Raw genomic sequence first — 11,590 nt, forward strand, 5'->3', positions numbered from 1 at the left:
TGTCCTTTCACGCTTTCCATTGCAGCTCAATGATTGGCCAGGCGACAACTATGGCGCTGTCCGCCTATTTGTAAAAAACACCATGAAAACTTAAACCAGGTGCTTCACAGGATGAGGAGAGTGTATCTGAGGCTTTCTTTGTAATAACCGCATGTTGGAGTTTATTGTTTCTTTATGTCGAGCAGGATTAAAACAGACATGATGTCTCTGCATTAGCGCGGCATGCTAACAAACCTGCTAGCATCACATCAACAACACAGCAGCGGAAAGGTTTGATCTGTAAGAGACACATTACTACATTAATTACGCTGTTTAGAAGTGTGCTTTTTATGTCATTAAGTTGGATTGTTTAGTGTTAGGATTTCCGTGATGCTAACATGACATCTTCACATGTTTATGTTGTTCAAAACATAAAACAAGTACAAGCTGTCAAACTGAAATTATTCTAATAATTTGGGGTGTAATCATCATCTTCATTTACAGACTCAGGAGTAAATTAATACATAAAAAGTAATAAATGTAATGAAATATGCTCTGAACATAACCATGTGTCATGAGACTAACAACATCAGATTTTACAGAACAATCTTTAGCCTTTTTTTTTTTTTACACATTACATCATCAACAATGATTCTTTTGAGTCCCTGATTCCTGCACACATTGTGTTTGTTTGCTGTGTTTTTAAACAGAACTGAGTTGGAAAGAAACGCTTTTTACATTTTCTGCAGCTTTCATGTCCAGCCACCTTTAGTCTGATTTGTAATACTGTTACTCCTCTGATACCATGTGATGAAAAACAGATACATGTACTTCTTAAGACAGGAGGTGCATAGGAGAGTTTTTGAACACCATCAGGGGACTTGTGTGGCCAGATGTTTTTGTAGGAGTATGTGATCTGAGCTTAATTTCTTTCCCCACACAGTGGCTGGTTTTGGATTTTGGGTTAAAATCCTTCAAATCTTTACAAGGAAATTCCTGCACACTAGTGCCTACTTCTTGTTGTTGTAGTGATATGGAAAGAGGTATCATCATTGTTTAATTTGAACTAGTTTTGTATTTAAGTATAAAGTTCTGGTTATGTGACACAACCATTTTCCTTGTTTAGGTTATCCTTGTTTCCAGATCAAACATGCCTGCCTTTCGACAAGTGGGGGAGAAGCAGCTTCCTAACCAGATACTGTGCATGGCCTGGTCTCCTAAAAGAGATCTTATTGCTCTTGCAAACACAACTGGAGAGGTAGGCGTGAACAGTGTTCATCCTGTGACATCCTGTGGCATCTTTTATGGCTTTTTAAAAATTGTCTTGTTTTTGTTTGTTCACAGTTATTGCTTCATCGCTTGGCTAGTTTCCAACGTGTTTGGAGCTTGCCTCCCATTGAGTGTACTGGGAAGGAGATCACTGCGCTCGCCTGGCGCCCTGATGGAAAAAGTAAGGGAACACTGTGCACATCTTTGTGTTTTTAATCGTCCCGTTCCCCCGATAGGAACATGAAGCTGTTATATTTGTATTCTCTCTTTAATCCACAGTTTTGGCCTTCAGCGTCAGAGACACCAAGCAGGTGGTGCTGTGTGGTGTGGAGAAAGCAGAGATCCTCCATGTGTTTCCAATGCAGAACCCGGTCACCTGCATGCACTGGATGGAGGTGACCGATGAGAGCAGGTATGAATGAGGCTCAGATCAATAAAACAATAGGGTGTCTGATTGTGTAGAATGAGGTGAAAGTTTGGTTTATTGTTGTGTTTCAGTGCCCTCAGCTCCTTCTACAACTCAGAAGATGAATCCAAACTATTTCTCCCCAAGTTACCGACCCTCCCAAAGAGGTAACACGAGCATCACCTGCAGGCCAGTTAAACACATCTAGGTTTCAATGAATAACATTGTCTGAACTTCTGTTTTACCACAGCTACAGCACAACTTCAAAGATCTTCAGGTTAGACAATTTTTTTTTTTTTTACGCATTAGTCAGACATCACTGTGTTATAAACTTTTCTTACTCTAGTGATAGTAACACTGTATCTTAATCTGTCTGTGTCACAGTGAGGAGAAGTCTGATGAGATCATGAATCTGCTGGGAGAAGTCAGGTAAATCAAAGGTTTTAAAACTGATAAACATTATCTGAGTCTTTTACACACTGCATGTTATTTCTTTTCTTTGTTTTTTGTCTCCTTGCAGACTGAACGTTCTGGTTCTTGGAGGAGACGCTGGCTTTGTGGAGCTTTATGCTTACGGGATGTACAAGATCACCACTCTGACAGGGGTGAGGCTCCTTTTCCTCATTATAACGAGTTACCTATCTCTAAATGAATCAATGAATCAGGTTTGAATTTCATGTTGAAGACTGAAAATTCTTCAGATATTTCCCAGAAATGTTGGATCTGAAGTGTAAAGCTGTTTGATTAAAAGGATTCTAAACTGGATTCTGTGTAAAGCCTGTGGACAGGAGTGTGATGAGGATGTTTGATGTGTGGTTTGTGTATATATGAATGTATTTAAGTACGTATTTGGCAAATCAACATTACGGATTTATTTATTTTTACTTATTATTTTATTTAATTTTCTTGTCCTCGTACAAAGGGCAGATTTATAGTTTTTCTTCTTCCTGCTACCTTTTTGTTCTTTGTACAGGCCCAAGTGAAAAAGAAAGGAGGCCTCTACATTGAACTGCTTAAACAAATTAAATAAGAAATTAACTTGTGGTGACATTTTAAACTCAGAGAAACGCCCATGATTACGATCACAGAAAACCTTAAATTATTAAACATCTCTAGAGGTCCCAAGGTAACACTCATCCTGTTAGCATGCTGCTTCATATCGATGGTTAGGAATAATACAAAGTCATTTATGTCTTTTCATGTAATAATTCTGTACAGGTATCGGGAACCTGCCGCAGTCTGAGTCTGTCCAGTGATCTTAAGTCTCTGTCCGTCATCACACAAGTCAGGTCTGCTGACAACAAGCCCGAGATGTGCTACATTCAGGTCAGATGGATGATTCAGCTTCCTGCCCTTAAGATCTTTTTTTTCAATTCCTAATTTCTGCTCACTCTTGTGTTTGTATTTCTTTTATTGTGTCTGCCAGCTGGACACAGGCTTGTTGTCAGACTGTCTCCCTGAGGTGACCAGGATGGCACGCAAGTTCACCCACATCTCCACCCTGCTGCAGTACCTGCACCTCTCTCTCACCTGCATGTGTGAAGCCTGGGAGGACATCCTCATGCAGATGGATCTTCGCCTCACTAAGTTTGTTCAGGTCAGATGCTGAGTTTGTACATTAGTTGGCTACAAAACAAAGAGCCTGATTCACCAAAGGATTGTAAGAAAAACACACGCAAAGGGTTAAATGCACCCGTAACTGTGCTGCAGAGCGAACAGTTAGGGCTGCAGCGACTAATTCACAAACAGCCACGCATAGTTAGTGATAAAGTTACCGTCTGCTGAGAGCTGGCTGTCACTGTGCCACAGTTTTTATAAGAGAAGACCAGAGCAAAAATTCCAGTGATCATAAAAACAATTCCTATTCTGTGAGACTTAAATAAATGATCTGTAAATATGACTTTGACATTACTATTATGAAGATATTCAGGGGTTAAATCATACTGCAGCTCTCAGTGGCTCGACCCTTCATTTACATGTGGATTTGATCTGGAGCTGTTACATAAGTTGTCCTTGCTTGGTCCATTCAGGAAGGAAGCTTTGTTTTTAAAGGTCAAACTCATGTCATGGTTTTTTTTAGGCACAATGAACTTGGAAGTGTTGTCTTCCTGACACACTTTATGTGGAACAAATCGTTCTCCTTCAGCATGATAGCACAGCTCCATGCAGAAAACTGCTCTCCATACTGATGCATAACGAGAGCTAACTGCACAGAGCAGGGACAGTGTTCGGGCATGTTTTCACCTGAATATCATTAGCGCTATATGCGATATCACATCTGAATGAATCAGCTCCAGAGAGTGAAACTGTTTTCTTATATGCCTCTTTTTACAGGAAAAGAACACAAGCACTCAAGTACAGGATGAGTTTCTGGAGCTTCTACTGTGGGGACAGTCAAGGTGAGAAAGTGTCCCTTCAGTGAGTGGGGAGCCCATTTCAGTGGGCTCAAGAATGTGTGCGGGCTTTTTCTGCTGTAGATGATGATGGTATGATATCCTGTGCAAGTTAATGCACTCGTTTGTAACCATTGTCTCTCTGCTCCCATGAAGCCCTGAGCTGCAGGCTCTTCTCATGAACCAGCTGACAGTCAAGGTGAGAGAAAGACATTTTTAAAGACCTCCTTTAAGAGCAGGGCAGATAGGATTTCTTCTCTGAAATATATTTGTTTTTTTCTTTACCTCAGGGGCTGAAGAAGCTCGGCCAGTCCATCGAGTCTTCATATTCCAGCATCCAGAAGCTGGTGATCAGCCACCTGCAGAGGTATATTCAGCCTGTTAGTCCTCCATGCAGCATACCACCTGTAAATCCTTTTGTTATAATCTCTTCTTCTCTCCTCGTTTTGTCTGTAGTGGCTCTGAGGCTCTGCTCTATCACCTCAGTGAGGTGAAAGGCATGTCTCTGTGGAAGCAGAAGTTCGAGCCCCTCGGCCTGGATTCAGAAGCTATAGAAGGTATCATCTCCTGATCATAGAAGATGAATTAAATCCTCGTAAATATTTTTCATCATCCTTGATCACACGTGCTTTTTTATGATTTCAGGAGCTATCACAGCTGTGGGGTCATTCTCTCTGAAAGCCAACGAGCTGCTGCAGTGAGTTTTGTGGTTTCTTTGTGGGCATTAGCTTCTTGTACCATTAGCAATGCGCATGTCATTGATTGTGTCATGTGTACTGTGTAATACATTTTTTTTGTCCTTTAGGGTTATTGACAAGAGCATGAAAAACTTTAAAGCCTTTTTCCGATGGTTGTATGTTGGTAAGAATAAAAATGACTTTGTGAGATTCAATAAATGTTGAGGAGTTTGACTTGTTGATCCTAATATAGGTTCATTATTATTATAATGTGTGTTCATGGTGTAGTGTCACAGAGGTTGTTTTTTTACCTGAAGTGTTTTGTTTCCCTACAGCTATGCTGAGGATGTGTGAGGAGCATGTACCACCAGAGCTCAACAAGGTGAGGTGTTAGAGCAGCTGAAGTCGAGGTTTGAGATGTTTCAATTAGTTGTGATTTTTTTTTTTTTTTAACATGTTGATTAATCCCTCAGATGACACAGAAGGACATCGCGTTTGTTGCTGACTTCCTGTCTGAGCATTTCAGTGAGGTGAGATCTACATGATGGCCCTGTTAGAGAGATGTGTTGAAAATGTTTATAACATTTTACCATTTAAGTCATTTTAAGTTTAATTAATTTCTTTGTTTAGTTCTGCTACCTATTGAAACAGATCTCTTTCATTCCACTACTTCATTTTCAAAATCATGCTAGTTTTCCTAAATGACCAACCCTGCCTTTAACATACCTTGTGTGTCCATAGTACTCTCTTATTCACCTGCCCAGGGACTACAGTTGAAAATAATCCTTCATCACTAAACTGGCACATTACAATAAAATAACAGCACCATGCCGTCTATGTGCGATATATCAGAGATCAATGTCTGATTGTCATCAATTATCACACTGCAGGATCTGTGTTTTTAATGTCTTACCCAGGAGAAACTCCATCCAAATGTAAACATCATTATTCATGTTTCTTTGTTTAACAGAATGAAGAACTTTTTGATCGTAAAGGAAAGTACTTCAACGTAGAGCGAGTTGGTCAGGTGAGTGCTTTTCTGTTGTGTTACCTCCGGTGTTTCTCTGAGGTTTCTGTCTAACAACAGTCTGTTTTTTTTTTTATGTGGGTATTTTAGTACCTGAAGGATGAGGATGATGACCTCGTGTCTCCACCCAACACGAAGGGAAATCAGTGGCTGAAGTTTTTACAGGAGAGCTCACACCTGAAGGGTGAACTTTGATTTTGACTTGAAATGTGTCAGTTGTTACTCGTTTACTGGGGTCAGTCAATGTGTCACATTTGACAGATGAAATGTTTGACTCTTTTGTCTCTAGAGAGCCCGCTGCTGTTTCCTTCATATCCACAGAAGTCTCTGCACTTTGTCAAGAGGATGATGGAGAATGTAATTGAGCAGTGTCTACAGAAACCTGCCGTGAGTTCTTATACATTTTCTGCAAATCACAGCATTGACTTTCTATACGAGTCAAGCAGAAGTATGTCGCACCATGCTATCTTTCTAATGGCCAGCAGGGGGCAAAATGACTACTGCATAAATAACTGAAATGGAAATTTCAACTTCTCACTTAATTTACTATCTCAGTTATAATTTTTCTAACAACAATGGTCTCAATCTCTAGTCACAAGTCTTCTTTGTTAAAAAATACTAAATTAAAACATGACCATTTCTTTTTTTTCACAACAAACCTCAAATTAAAACAATCATTTTTTAAATTATTGCTGTGATGCAACATATCTTTACCTTAACAGGTGATACATAAAAAAACATCAGTTGTAAAGTCTTCATCAAAACCCTACTCCTATTTATTTTTCAATGTCTATATGTATACACAAACTTCTAAGTGCCTCATGGTAAGTACTGAATTACTCATTGATTTAAATGGTCTGTGTTCACTCCAAAAGTTTTTTTACATTTCCTTTTAGAGTTATGTAGAAGATGCAGCAGCATATTCTTCAGGACGTTGCTACTTTTTTTTTGACAAGTCGCAACTATTGCAAGAAATGAATAGGCCGCAGTAGGCCGCACTTCTAATGTACTGCAGTTTTAATTTTAGAAAATGATTTTGTTTCACATGTTGTTGATCTTTCTGTTTATGTGCAGGAAGTGATTGGGAAGTCTATAAAACAGTCCATCTTTCTGCCTCTCTACACAGTCCCAGAGAGGTACAACATCATCTGTTAATAATCCTTGTTCTTCCTCTGTTAGACTAAATTAATGTTAAAGGTAATATGATTTATGTAATTGTATATTTTCATTGTCTTTCCAGCTCTGAAAGTACTCCACGTCTTTTTGAGCTTCCATCCTTGTGCGTAAACAACACAATCATGCAGTTTTTTAAACCTTCTCTGCAGTCAGATGATGTTTTGTAACCGTGATCTTTCTTTGTTTTCCCACAGGTGGAATGACAAGAAAGCTAAAATGCACTATGTTTTGTTCTGCATGCCAGAGATTTCATCCTCTAAGCTCTTCCTGCTACGCAAACCAACAGACCCCAACAAGTACATTTTTGTCATTTCAATTTGAAGTCAAGATTTTTTTCTTTACAGGTTCAATCTGTTTTTTTTAACTACCGTATATTCATTTTGCTCTCACAGACATATCTCCAACAGCGTGGTGTCCATCAACCTCAGCCACCACCTTGACAGTGCAGATGATGATAATGCTGCAGCCCAGTGAGTGCCTTTCATGTTACTCCTTTATTTTAAAGAGACATTAATGAGAAGTTCTTCTTCAGATCATGAAAGTGTTCCTACAACTACTGACCATGTTTTTCTACGGCAGGCCTAACTGTGTGTACAGCTACCTCGATGCTCGTTTCTATGACGACGAGATGCTAACTGTGGTCCTCCAAGGCTCAGAAGAACAAAACAAGAGGCGTGTCCTGGCTCAGCTTCCTCTTGCTTCCACAATGAGCTGTGCGAGTGAATTCAACTGGGAGCCTAACATGAGGTGTGTCTGTGTGACTGACATTGTATCATTGTATGGTTACCATGGGGACGAGGACGCTGTGTGAAGAGGACTAACTCTTTAAAGAAAATAAATGTTATTGGGTACTTTGTGTTACAATCAGGAAGCTCGATGTTAGAAATTACGTATTGGTTTACAATTAAGGGGTATTTCTGGTATCCCTTAAATTCCAAAAGTTTTCCATGTCTACAGATTTGTTTCCTGTAGACTGCTTCAGCTAGCTGTAGTACTTGAGGTGAAACACATGGGATCAGTACTTCCAATGACACGCTCAAATAGTTCTTCTAAGGTCTGACAACATTAAGACAGAATCCCTGCAGAGAGAGACCTTTGAGTGAAGGTAAGCTGCTCTGTTGGACACCAGAAACACTCACTACACTCTCGCTCTCTTCAAAGCAACAAGACTTAATTGCAGCAAACTATAATTTTACCTTGAAGAACATTTGGAGATGATTCAATTCAATTCAACACTCAAAATCAAGTTCCAGATTAAAGACAACACAATACATAGATAGACAGCATGATATATACTGGTAAACAATTTGCATATATAATTGTTTCTGTACCAATGTCTCCAAATCAGACTGGTAATGAACAGAACTGAATCTGATGGTGGTGCATGCTTGCTTAGTTTGTCTATATGTGTGCAGTATGGAGAGGTGTACTATACGATTTAAACAAAGAGTTCTTTACAACATGTGAAAACAAGCTAACAAACTTGCATGCAAGAATGTTTGCTTAAAGTACATCTTGCAACCTTTAAATAACGTCATCATCACTATTTCTTCTCAGTGATGAAAAGACCAAGATAACTGACTTTATCACACACCTCAAGATTATTGTTTCTAGCTAATTGGATTTGCTTGTTTTTTTGTGTTGTGTTACAAATAAATAATTGTTTGGTCTGAACTAACCATTTAAAACACTCAAGTTAGACATTAACAAAACAAAATACAAACTGAAGAAATGTTAGTATAGCAACTCCCCTGCAACTCATGTGCAAGGTGAAATGACAATGGAGTCCGTCTGCTTTGAAGAGAGTGATGTAACGGCTGTTTTTGGTTGCAAAGAAACAATCTTGTGCTTTCACAAAAAGGATATCTCTAATGTTGTCAACATGTAGAATAACAGTCTGAGCCTTGGTGGAAAAACAAACGCTTATAGCCGATGTACTTTGATCAGGCACTTTTGCCTGCAGGGATTATGTTGCAGACAGTTTCACAGCGACCAGCTGAAGCTGTCTACTGAATCAAGTCCAAACCTTTTTGTACCTCCAAGTCATTTAGACCTCATTATGTTTAAAATAAGGGCACAGGAATAATAAAACCAGAGTTCCTGTTTTAACAGTTCAGAGTTTTTACTGAAAAGAAGTCTGTCTCTGTGCTGTCAGATAATCTGCCTGTTTCTTTCCTGTTGTATATCCATCCATTAATGTAATTGCACAACATCAGTCATTAGAGCTCTTAATCTCTAACATAAAGAAATTCAGGTTCACTAATACTCTGTGCTTTGTCAGATTAGAGTCGTACTGTAATGTACTAAAATAAAATCAATAAAACAAATCAAAGCACAGCAGGGATATAGGCTAATGTTTAGCATTAGCTCCAAGGGCCACCAAAATAAGCATCAATCTACTGAAACTGTTTAAAAGGTGTTTGACCCGTTTTGTTGTTTAGTCCCTATAATGTGTAAAAATTGAGCCCATGTTTATATAACTGGAATTCCTCACCAAGGGGCTATACATGAGGTAAATACGGTTTGTGAAAATGTAGTACATCTCATGGCACTGGGTCACTACACAGTTTGAACTGAATATTATGTTTTTCTAATTTCATTAAGACAGGAAATTGAAGTCAATTTCAAATAAATATTATTTTTTTCTTTAATTCTCTGACAATAAAAATCTAATGTATATTTTTTTTCTTATCTTACTTTATGAATAAAAGTACCAGTAATACTTGTACATGTTGAGGTTGTAAAGCCGCTAAAACAACAATGCACATTGTTTTCTTTGTAAGAAGTGAAACTGATCAAATATAAAATTGCAGGTTTTTAAAACAAATTCTAGATCAAATAAATATCTGTATAGCACAAATAGGGATTATCTCTTTCTATACACAGTGGTGCAGCCAGTGTTTCTCACATTAAAGCAATAGCTTACTTACTAAAATACTTTGAATTTCTCAACATTGTGTCTCCTAATATTAGTTTTCATTCACATTTTTTTAAAGTTGGGTGATCACAACTTTCTGTGAGTTTATAATCATAAGGCCCAAATCCTTTAAACACCCTGTAGTAATCTTTCCATCTCTTGCACTTGTTAAGGTGAGCGGGATTGCAAATCAGTTTCCAAATGTTTGTTCTGCTGGTAATAAAAAATATATATTTTTGTCATATCAATTTAAATTGTCCATATTTGTATCAATTTTAAAATCTATTGCAAGGTATAATTACATCCCTATATGTAATCCTTGATATCAGGCTGGACCAGCAGACCAGTGCCATTCCATGCCAAAACCTGGTGTTGGGGAATCAGTGGCGTGAACTGGAGAGCATGAAGGCTCAGTTTGTGGCTGTCAATGGAATCCGCAAAGTGGCCTGTGTGGTACGTGGAGATTATCTTCTCATTTGATTCAGTTTGTGGTGATTTGATGTTCAGAAAAAAATGTAATGCAGAATTTCTATTAAATGAGTATTGTGGGTCATAACATGAACTGTTTCTCTCCTCGCAGCTAAGCGCCAATCTGCGGCACATACGCGTTTTTGAAATGGATGTAGAAGATGAAGATGATGAGGGAGCCGAGTCGCAGAACACCAGTGCTGACCAGGATGCACTGGACATCACCATGAGCAGCACAGGGCAGGGAGGAGAGGAACGAGCTGAGGCGGACGATGAGGCTGGAGGGCAAAGAGGAGATGTGCTTCAAAACCCTGAGGAACGTCTAGAGTCAGAGGAAGCTCTTGAACTCTCTTAAAAAAAAAAAAACAAGCTAAACCCCATCTTTAGCTTCTTGCTATTTTTTCCAGTGGTCTAAATGTCATGTTTTTGTATGAAAATAAACAGGTTTGTTTTGATATATTTTTCTTTTTCTTTAAACTTGGATCAGTTGGTTTATATTCTAAAACATTGTTATCACAATGCCTTCTGCATTATTAGAGAAGAGATAGAATCGACCAGCACTGTACTCTTGATCATTTAGAAACCAAAAGCTGAATAGTTAGGTTTGTGGAGCAAAGACACCCTAGTGGTTATGTGTGTGTGTATATATATATATATATATATACTGTATATGCCCAATGTACAGAGGCTACAGTCCTCATCACAGCTGTTTGTGGTCCTTTGCTGCATGTCTTCCCCAAATCTCTCCTCCGATTATTTCCTGTCTCTCTTCAGATATCCTATCTAATAAAGGCAAAACGGCCCAAAAAATAACTGGTTATAAACTAGGTTTATTGGTAAGTAAATATGAGCTTTAAAGAATTATATTTTGTGGATGTTTGCCTTTATATGATAGGACAGTGGATGGAGTAGGACATCGGGAAAGAGTGGGGAACAACATGAGGCAAAGGAGCAGCAGGTCAGACTTGAACCGGCGCGACCTAACCACGTAAAGATCACTTTAATGCGACCTTTTTCTGACAAATTAATTTTAAACAAGTTTGAAAATTCACCAGAACATTAAAATATTTTACCAGCCACAAATGTAAACCATGTAATACAGGAGATCAGATGAAAACCAAACATAAAACATCATTATGTGAATCCATTACAGCAAGTCATCATCAATTAATTGGAAACATGAAGAAAACTTGACAAAATCTGCCATGAATTCATGAAAACCACAAATATTTCCATAATAATATTTGATCACTGGTATATGTTGAGTTAAATTTGAGA

At 38.4% G+C, this 11,590-nt stretch overlaps 1 protein-coding gene across 1 annotated transcript; it reads left to right on the forward strand.

Moving 5' to 3' along the window:
* The first annotated feature begins 7 nt into the window (after positions 1 to 7).
* On the forward strand, positions 8 to 10,767 carry anapc4 (anaphase promoting complex subunit 4). The gene is made up of 28 exons (XM_020630810.3): positions 8 to 279; positions 1,106 to 1,237; positions 1,324 to 1,429; positions 1,528 to 1,660; positions 1,747 to 1,821; positions 1,905 to 1,931; positions 2,039 to 2,083; positions 2,175 to 2,259; positions 2,873 to 2,980; positions 3,081 to 3,251; positions 3,989 to 4,053; positions 4,204 to 4,246; positions 4,338 to 4,414; positions 4,504 to 4,604; positions 4,693 to 4,744; positions 4,853 to 4,908; positions 5,060 to 5,106; positions 5,198 to 5,254; positions 5,695 to 5,751; positions 5,842 to 5,935; positions 6,041 to 6,138; positions 6,826 to 6,887; positions 6,992 to 7,030; positions 7,122 to 7,223; positions 7,320 to 7,397; positions 7,507 to 7,674; positions 10,174 to 10,297; positions 10,425 to 10,767. Exons 2-28 carry the CDS (start codon positions 1,130 to 1,132, stop codon positions 10,665 to 10,667), a joined length of 2,421 nt encoding a protein of 806 aa, XP_020486466.1. The 5' UTR covers positions 8 to 279; positions 1,106 to 1,129; the 3' UTR covers positions 10,668 to 10,767.
* Positions 10,768 to 11,590: the final 823 nt, after the last annotated feature.

This window comes from Labrus bergylta, chromosome 6 (assembly GCF_963930695.1).
Source record: "Labrus bergylta chromosome 6, fLabBer1.1, whole genome shotgun sequence".
Classification (NCBI taxonomy): Eukaryota; Metazoa; Chordata; class Actinopteri; order Labriformes; family Labridae; genus Labrus; species Labrus bergylta.

Bases quoted from the DNA above. Each gene is read 5' to 3' on its own strand.
- anapc4 (XM_020630810.3), top strand. From the start codon at position 1,130: ATGCCTGCCTTTCGACAAGTGGGGGAGAAGCAGCTTCCTAACCAGATA. The intron at 2,981-3,080 runs GTCAGATGGATG...TGTGTCTGCCAG, and splicing joins CCGAGATGTGCTACATTCAG to CTGGACACAGGCTTGTTGTC. The intron at 6,139-6,825 runs GTGAGTTCTTAT...GTTTATGTGCAG, and splicing joins AGTGTCTACAGAAACCTGCC to GAAGTGATTGGGAAGTCTAT.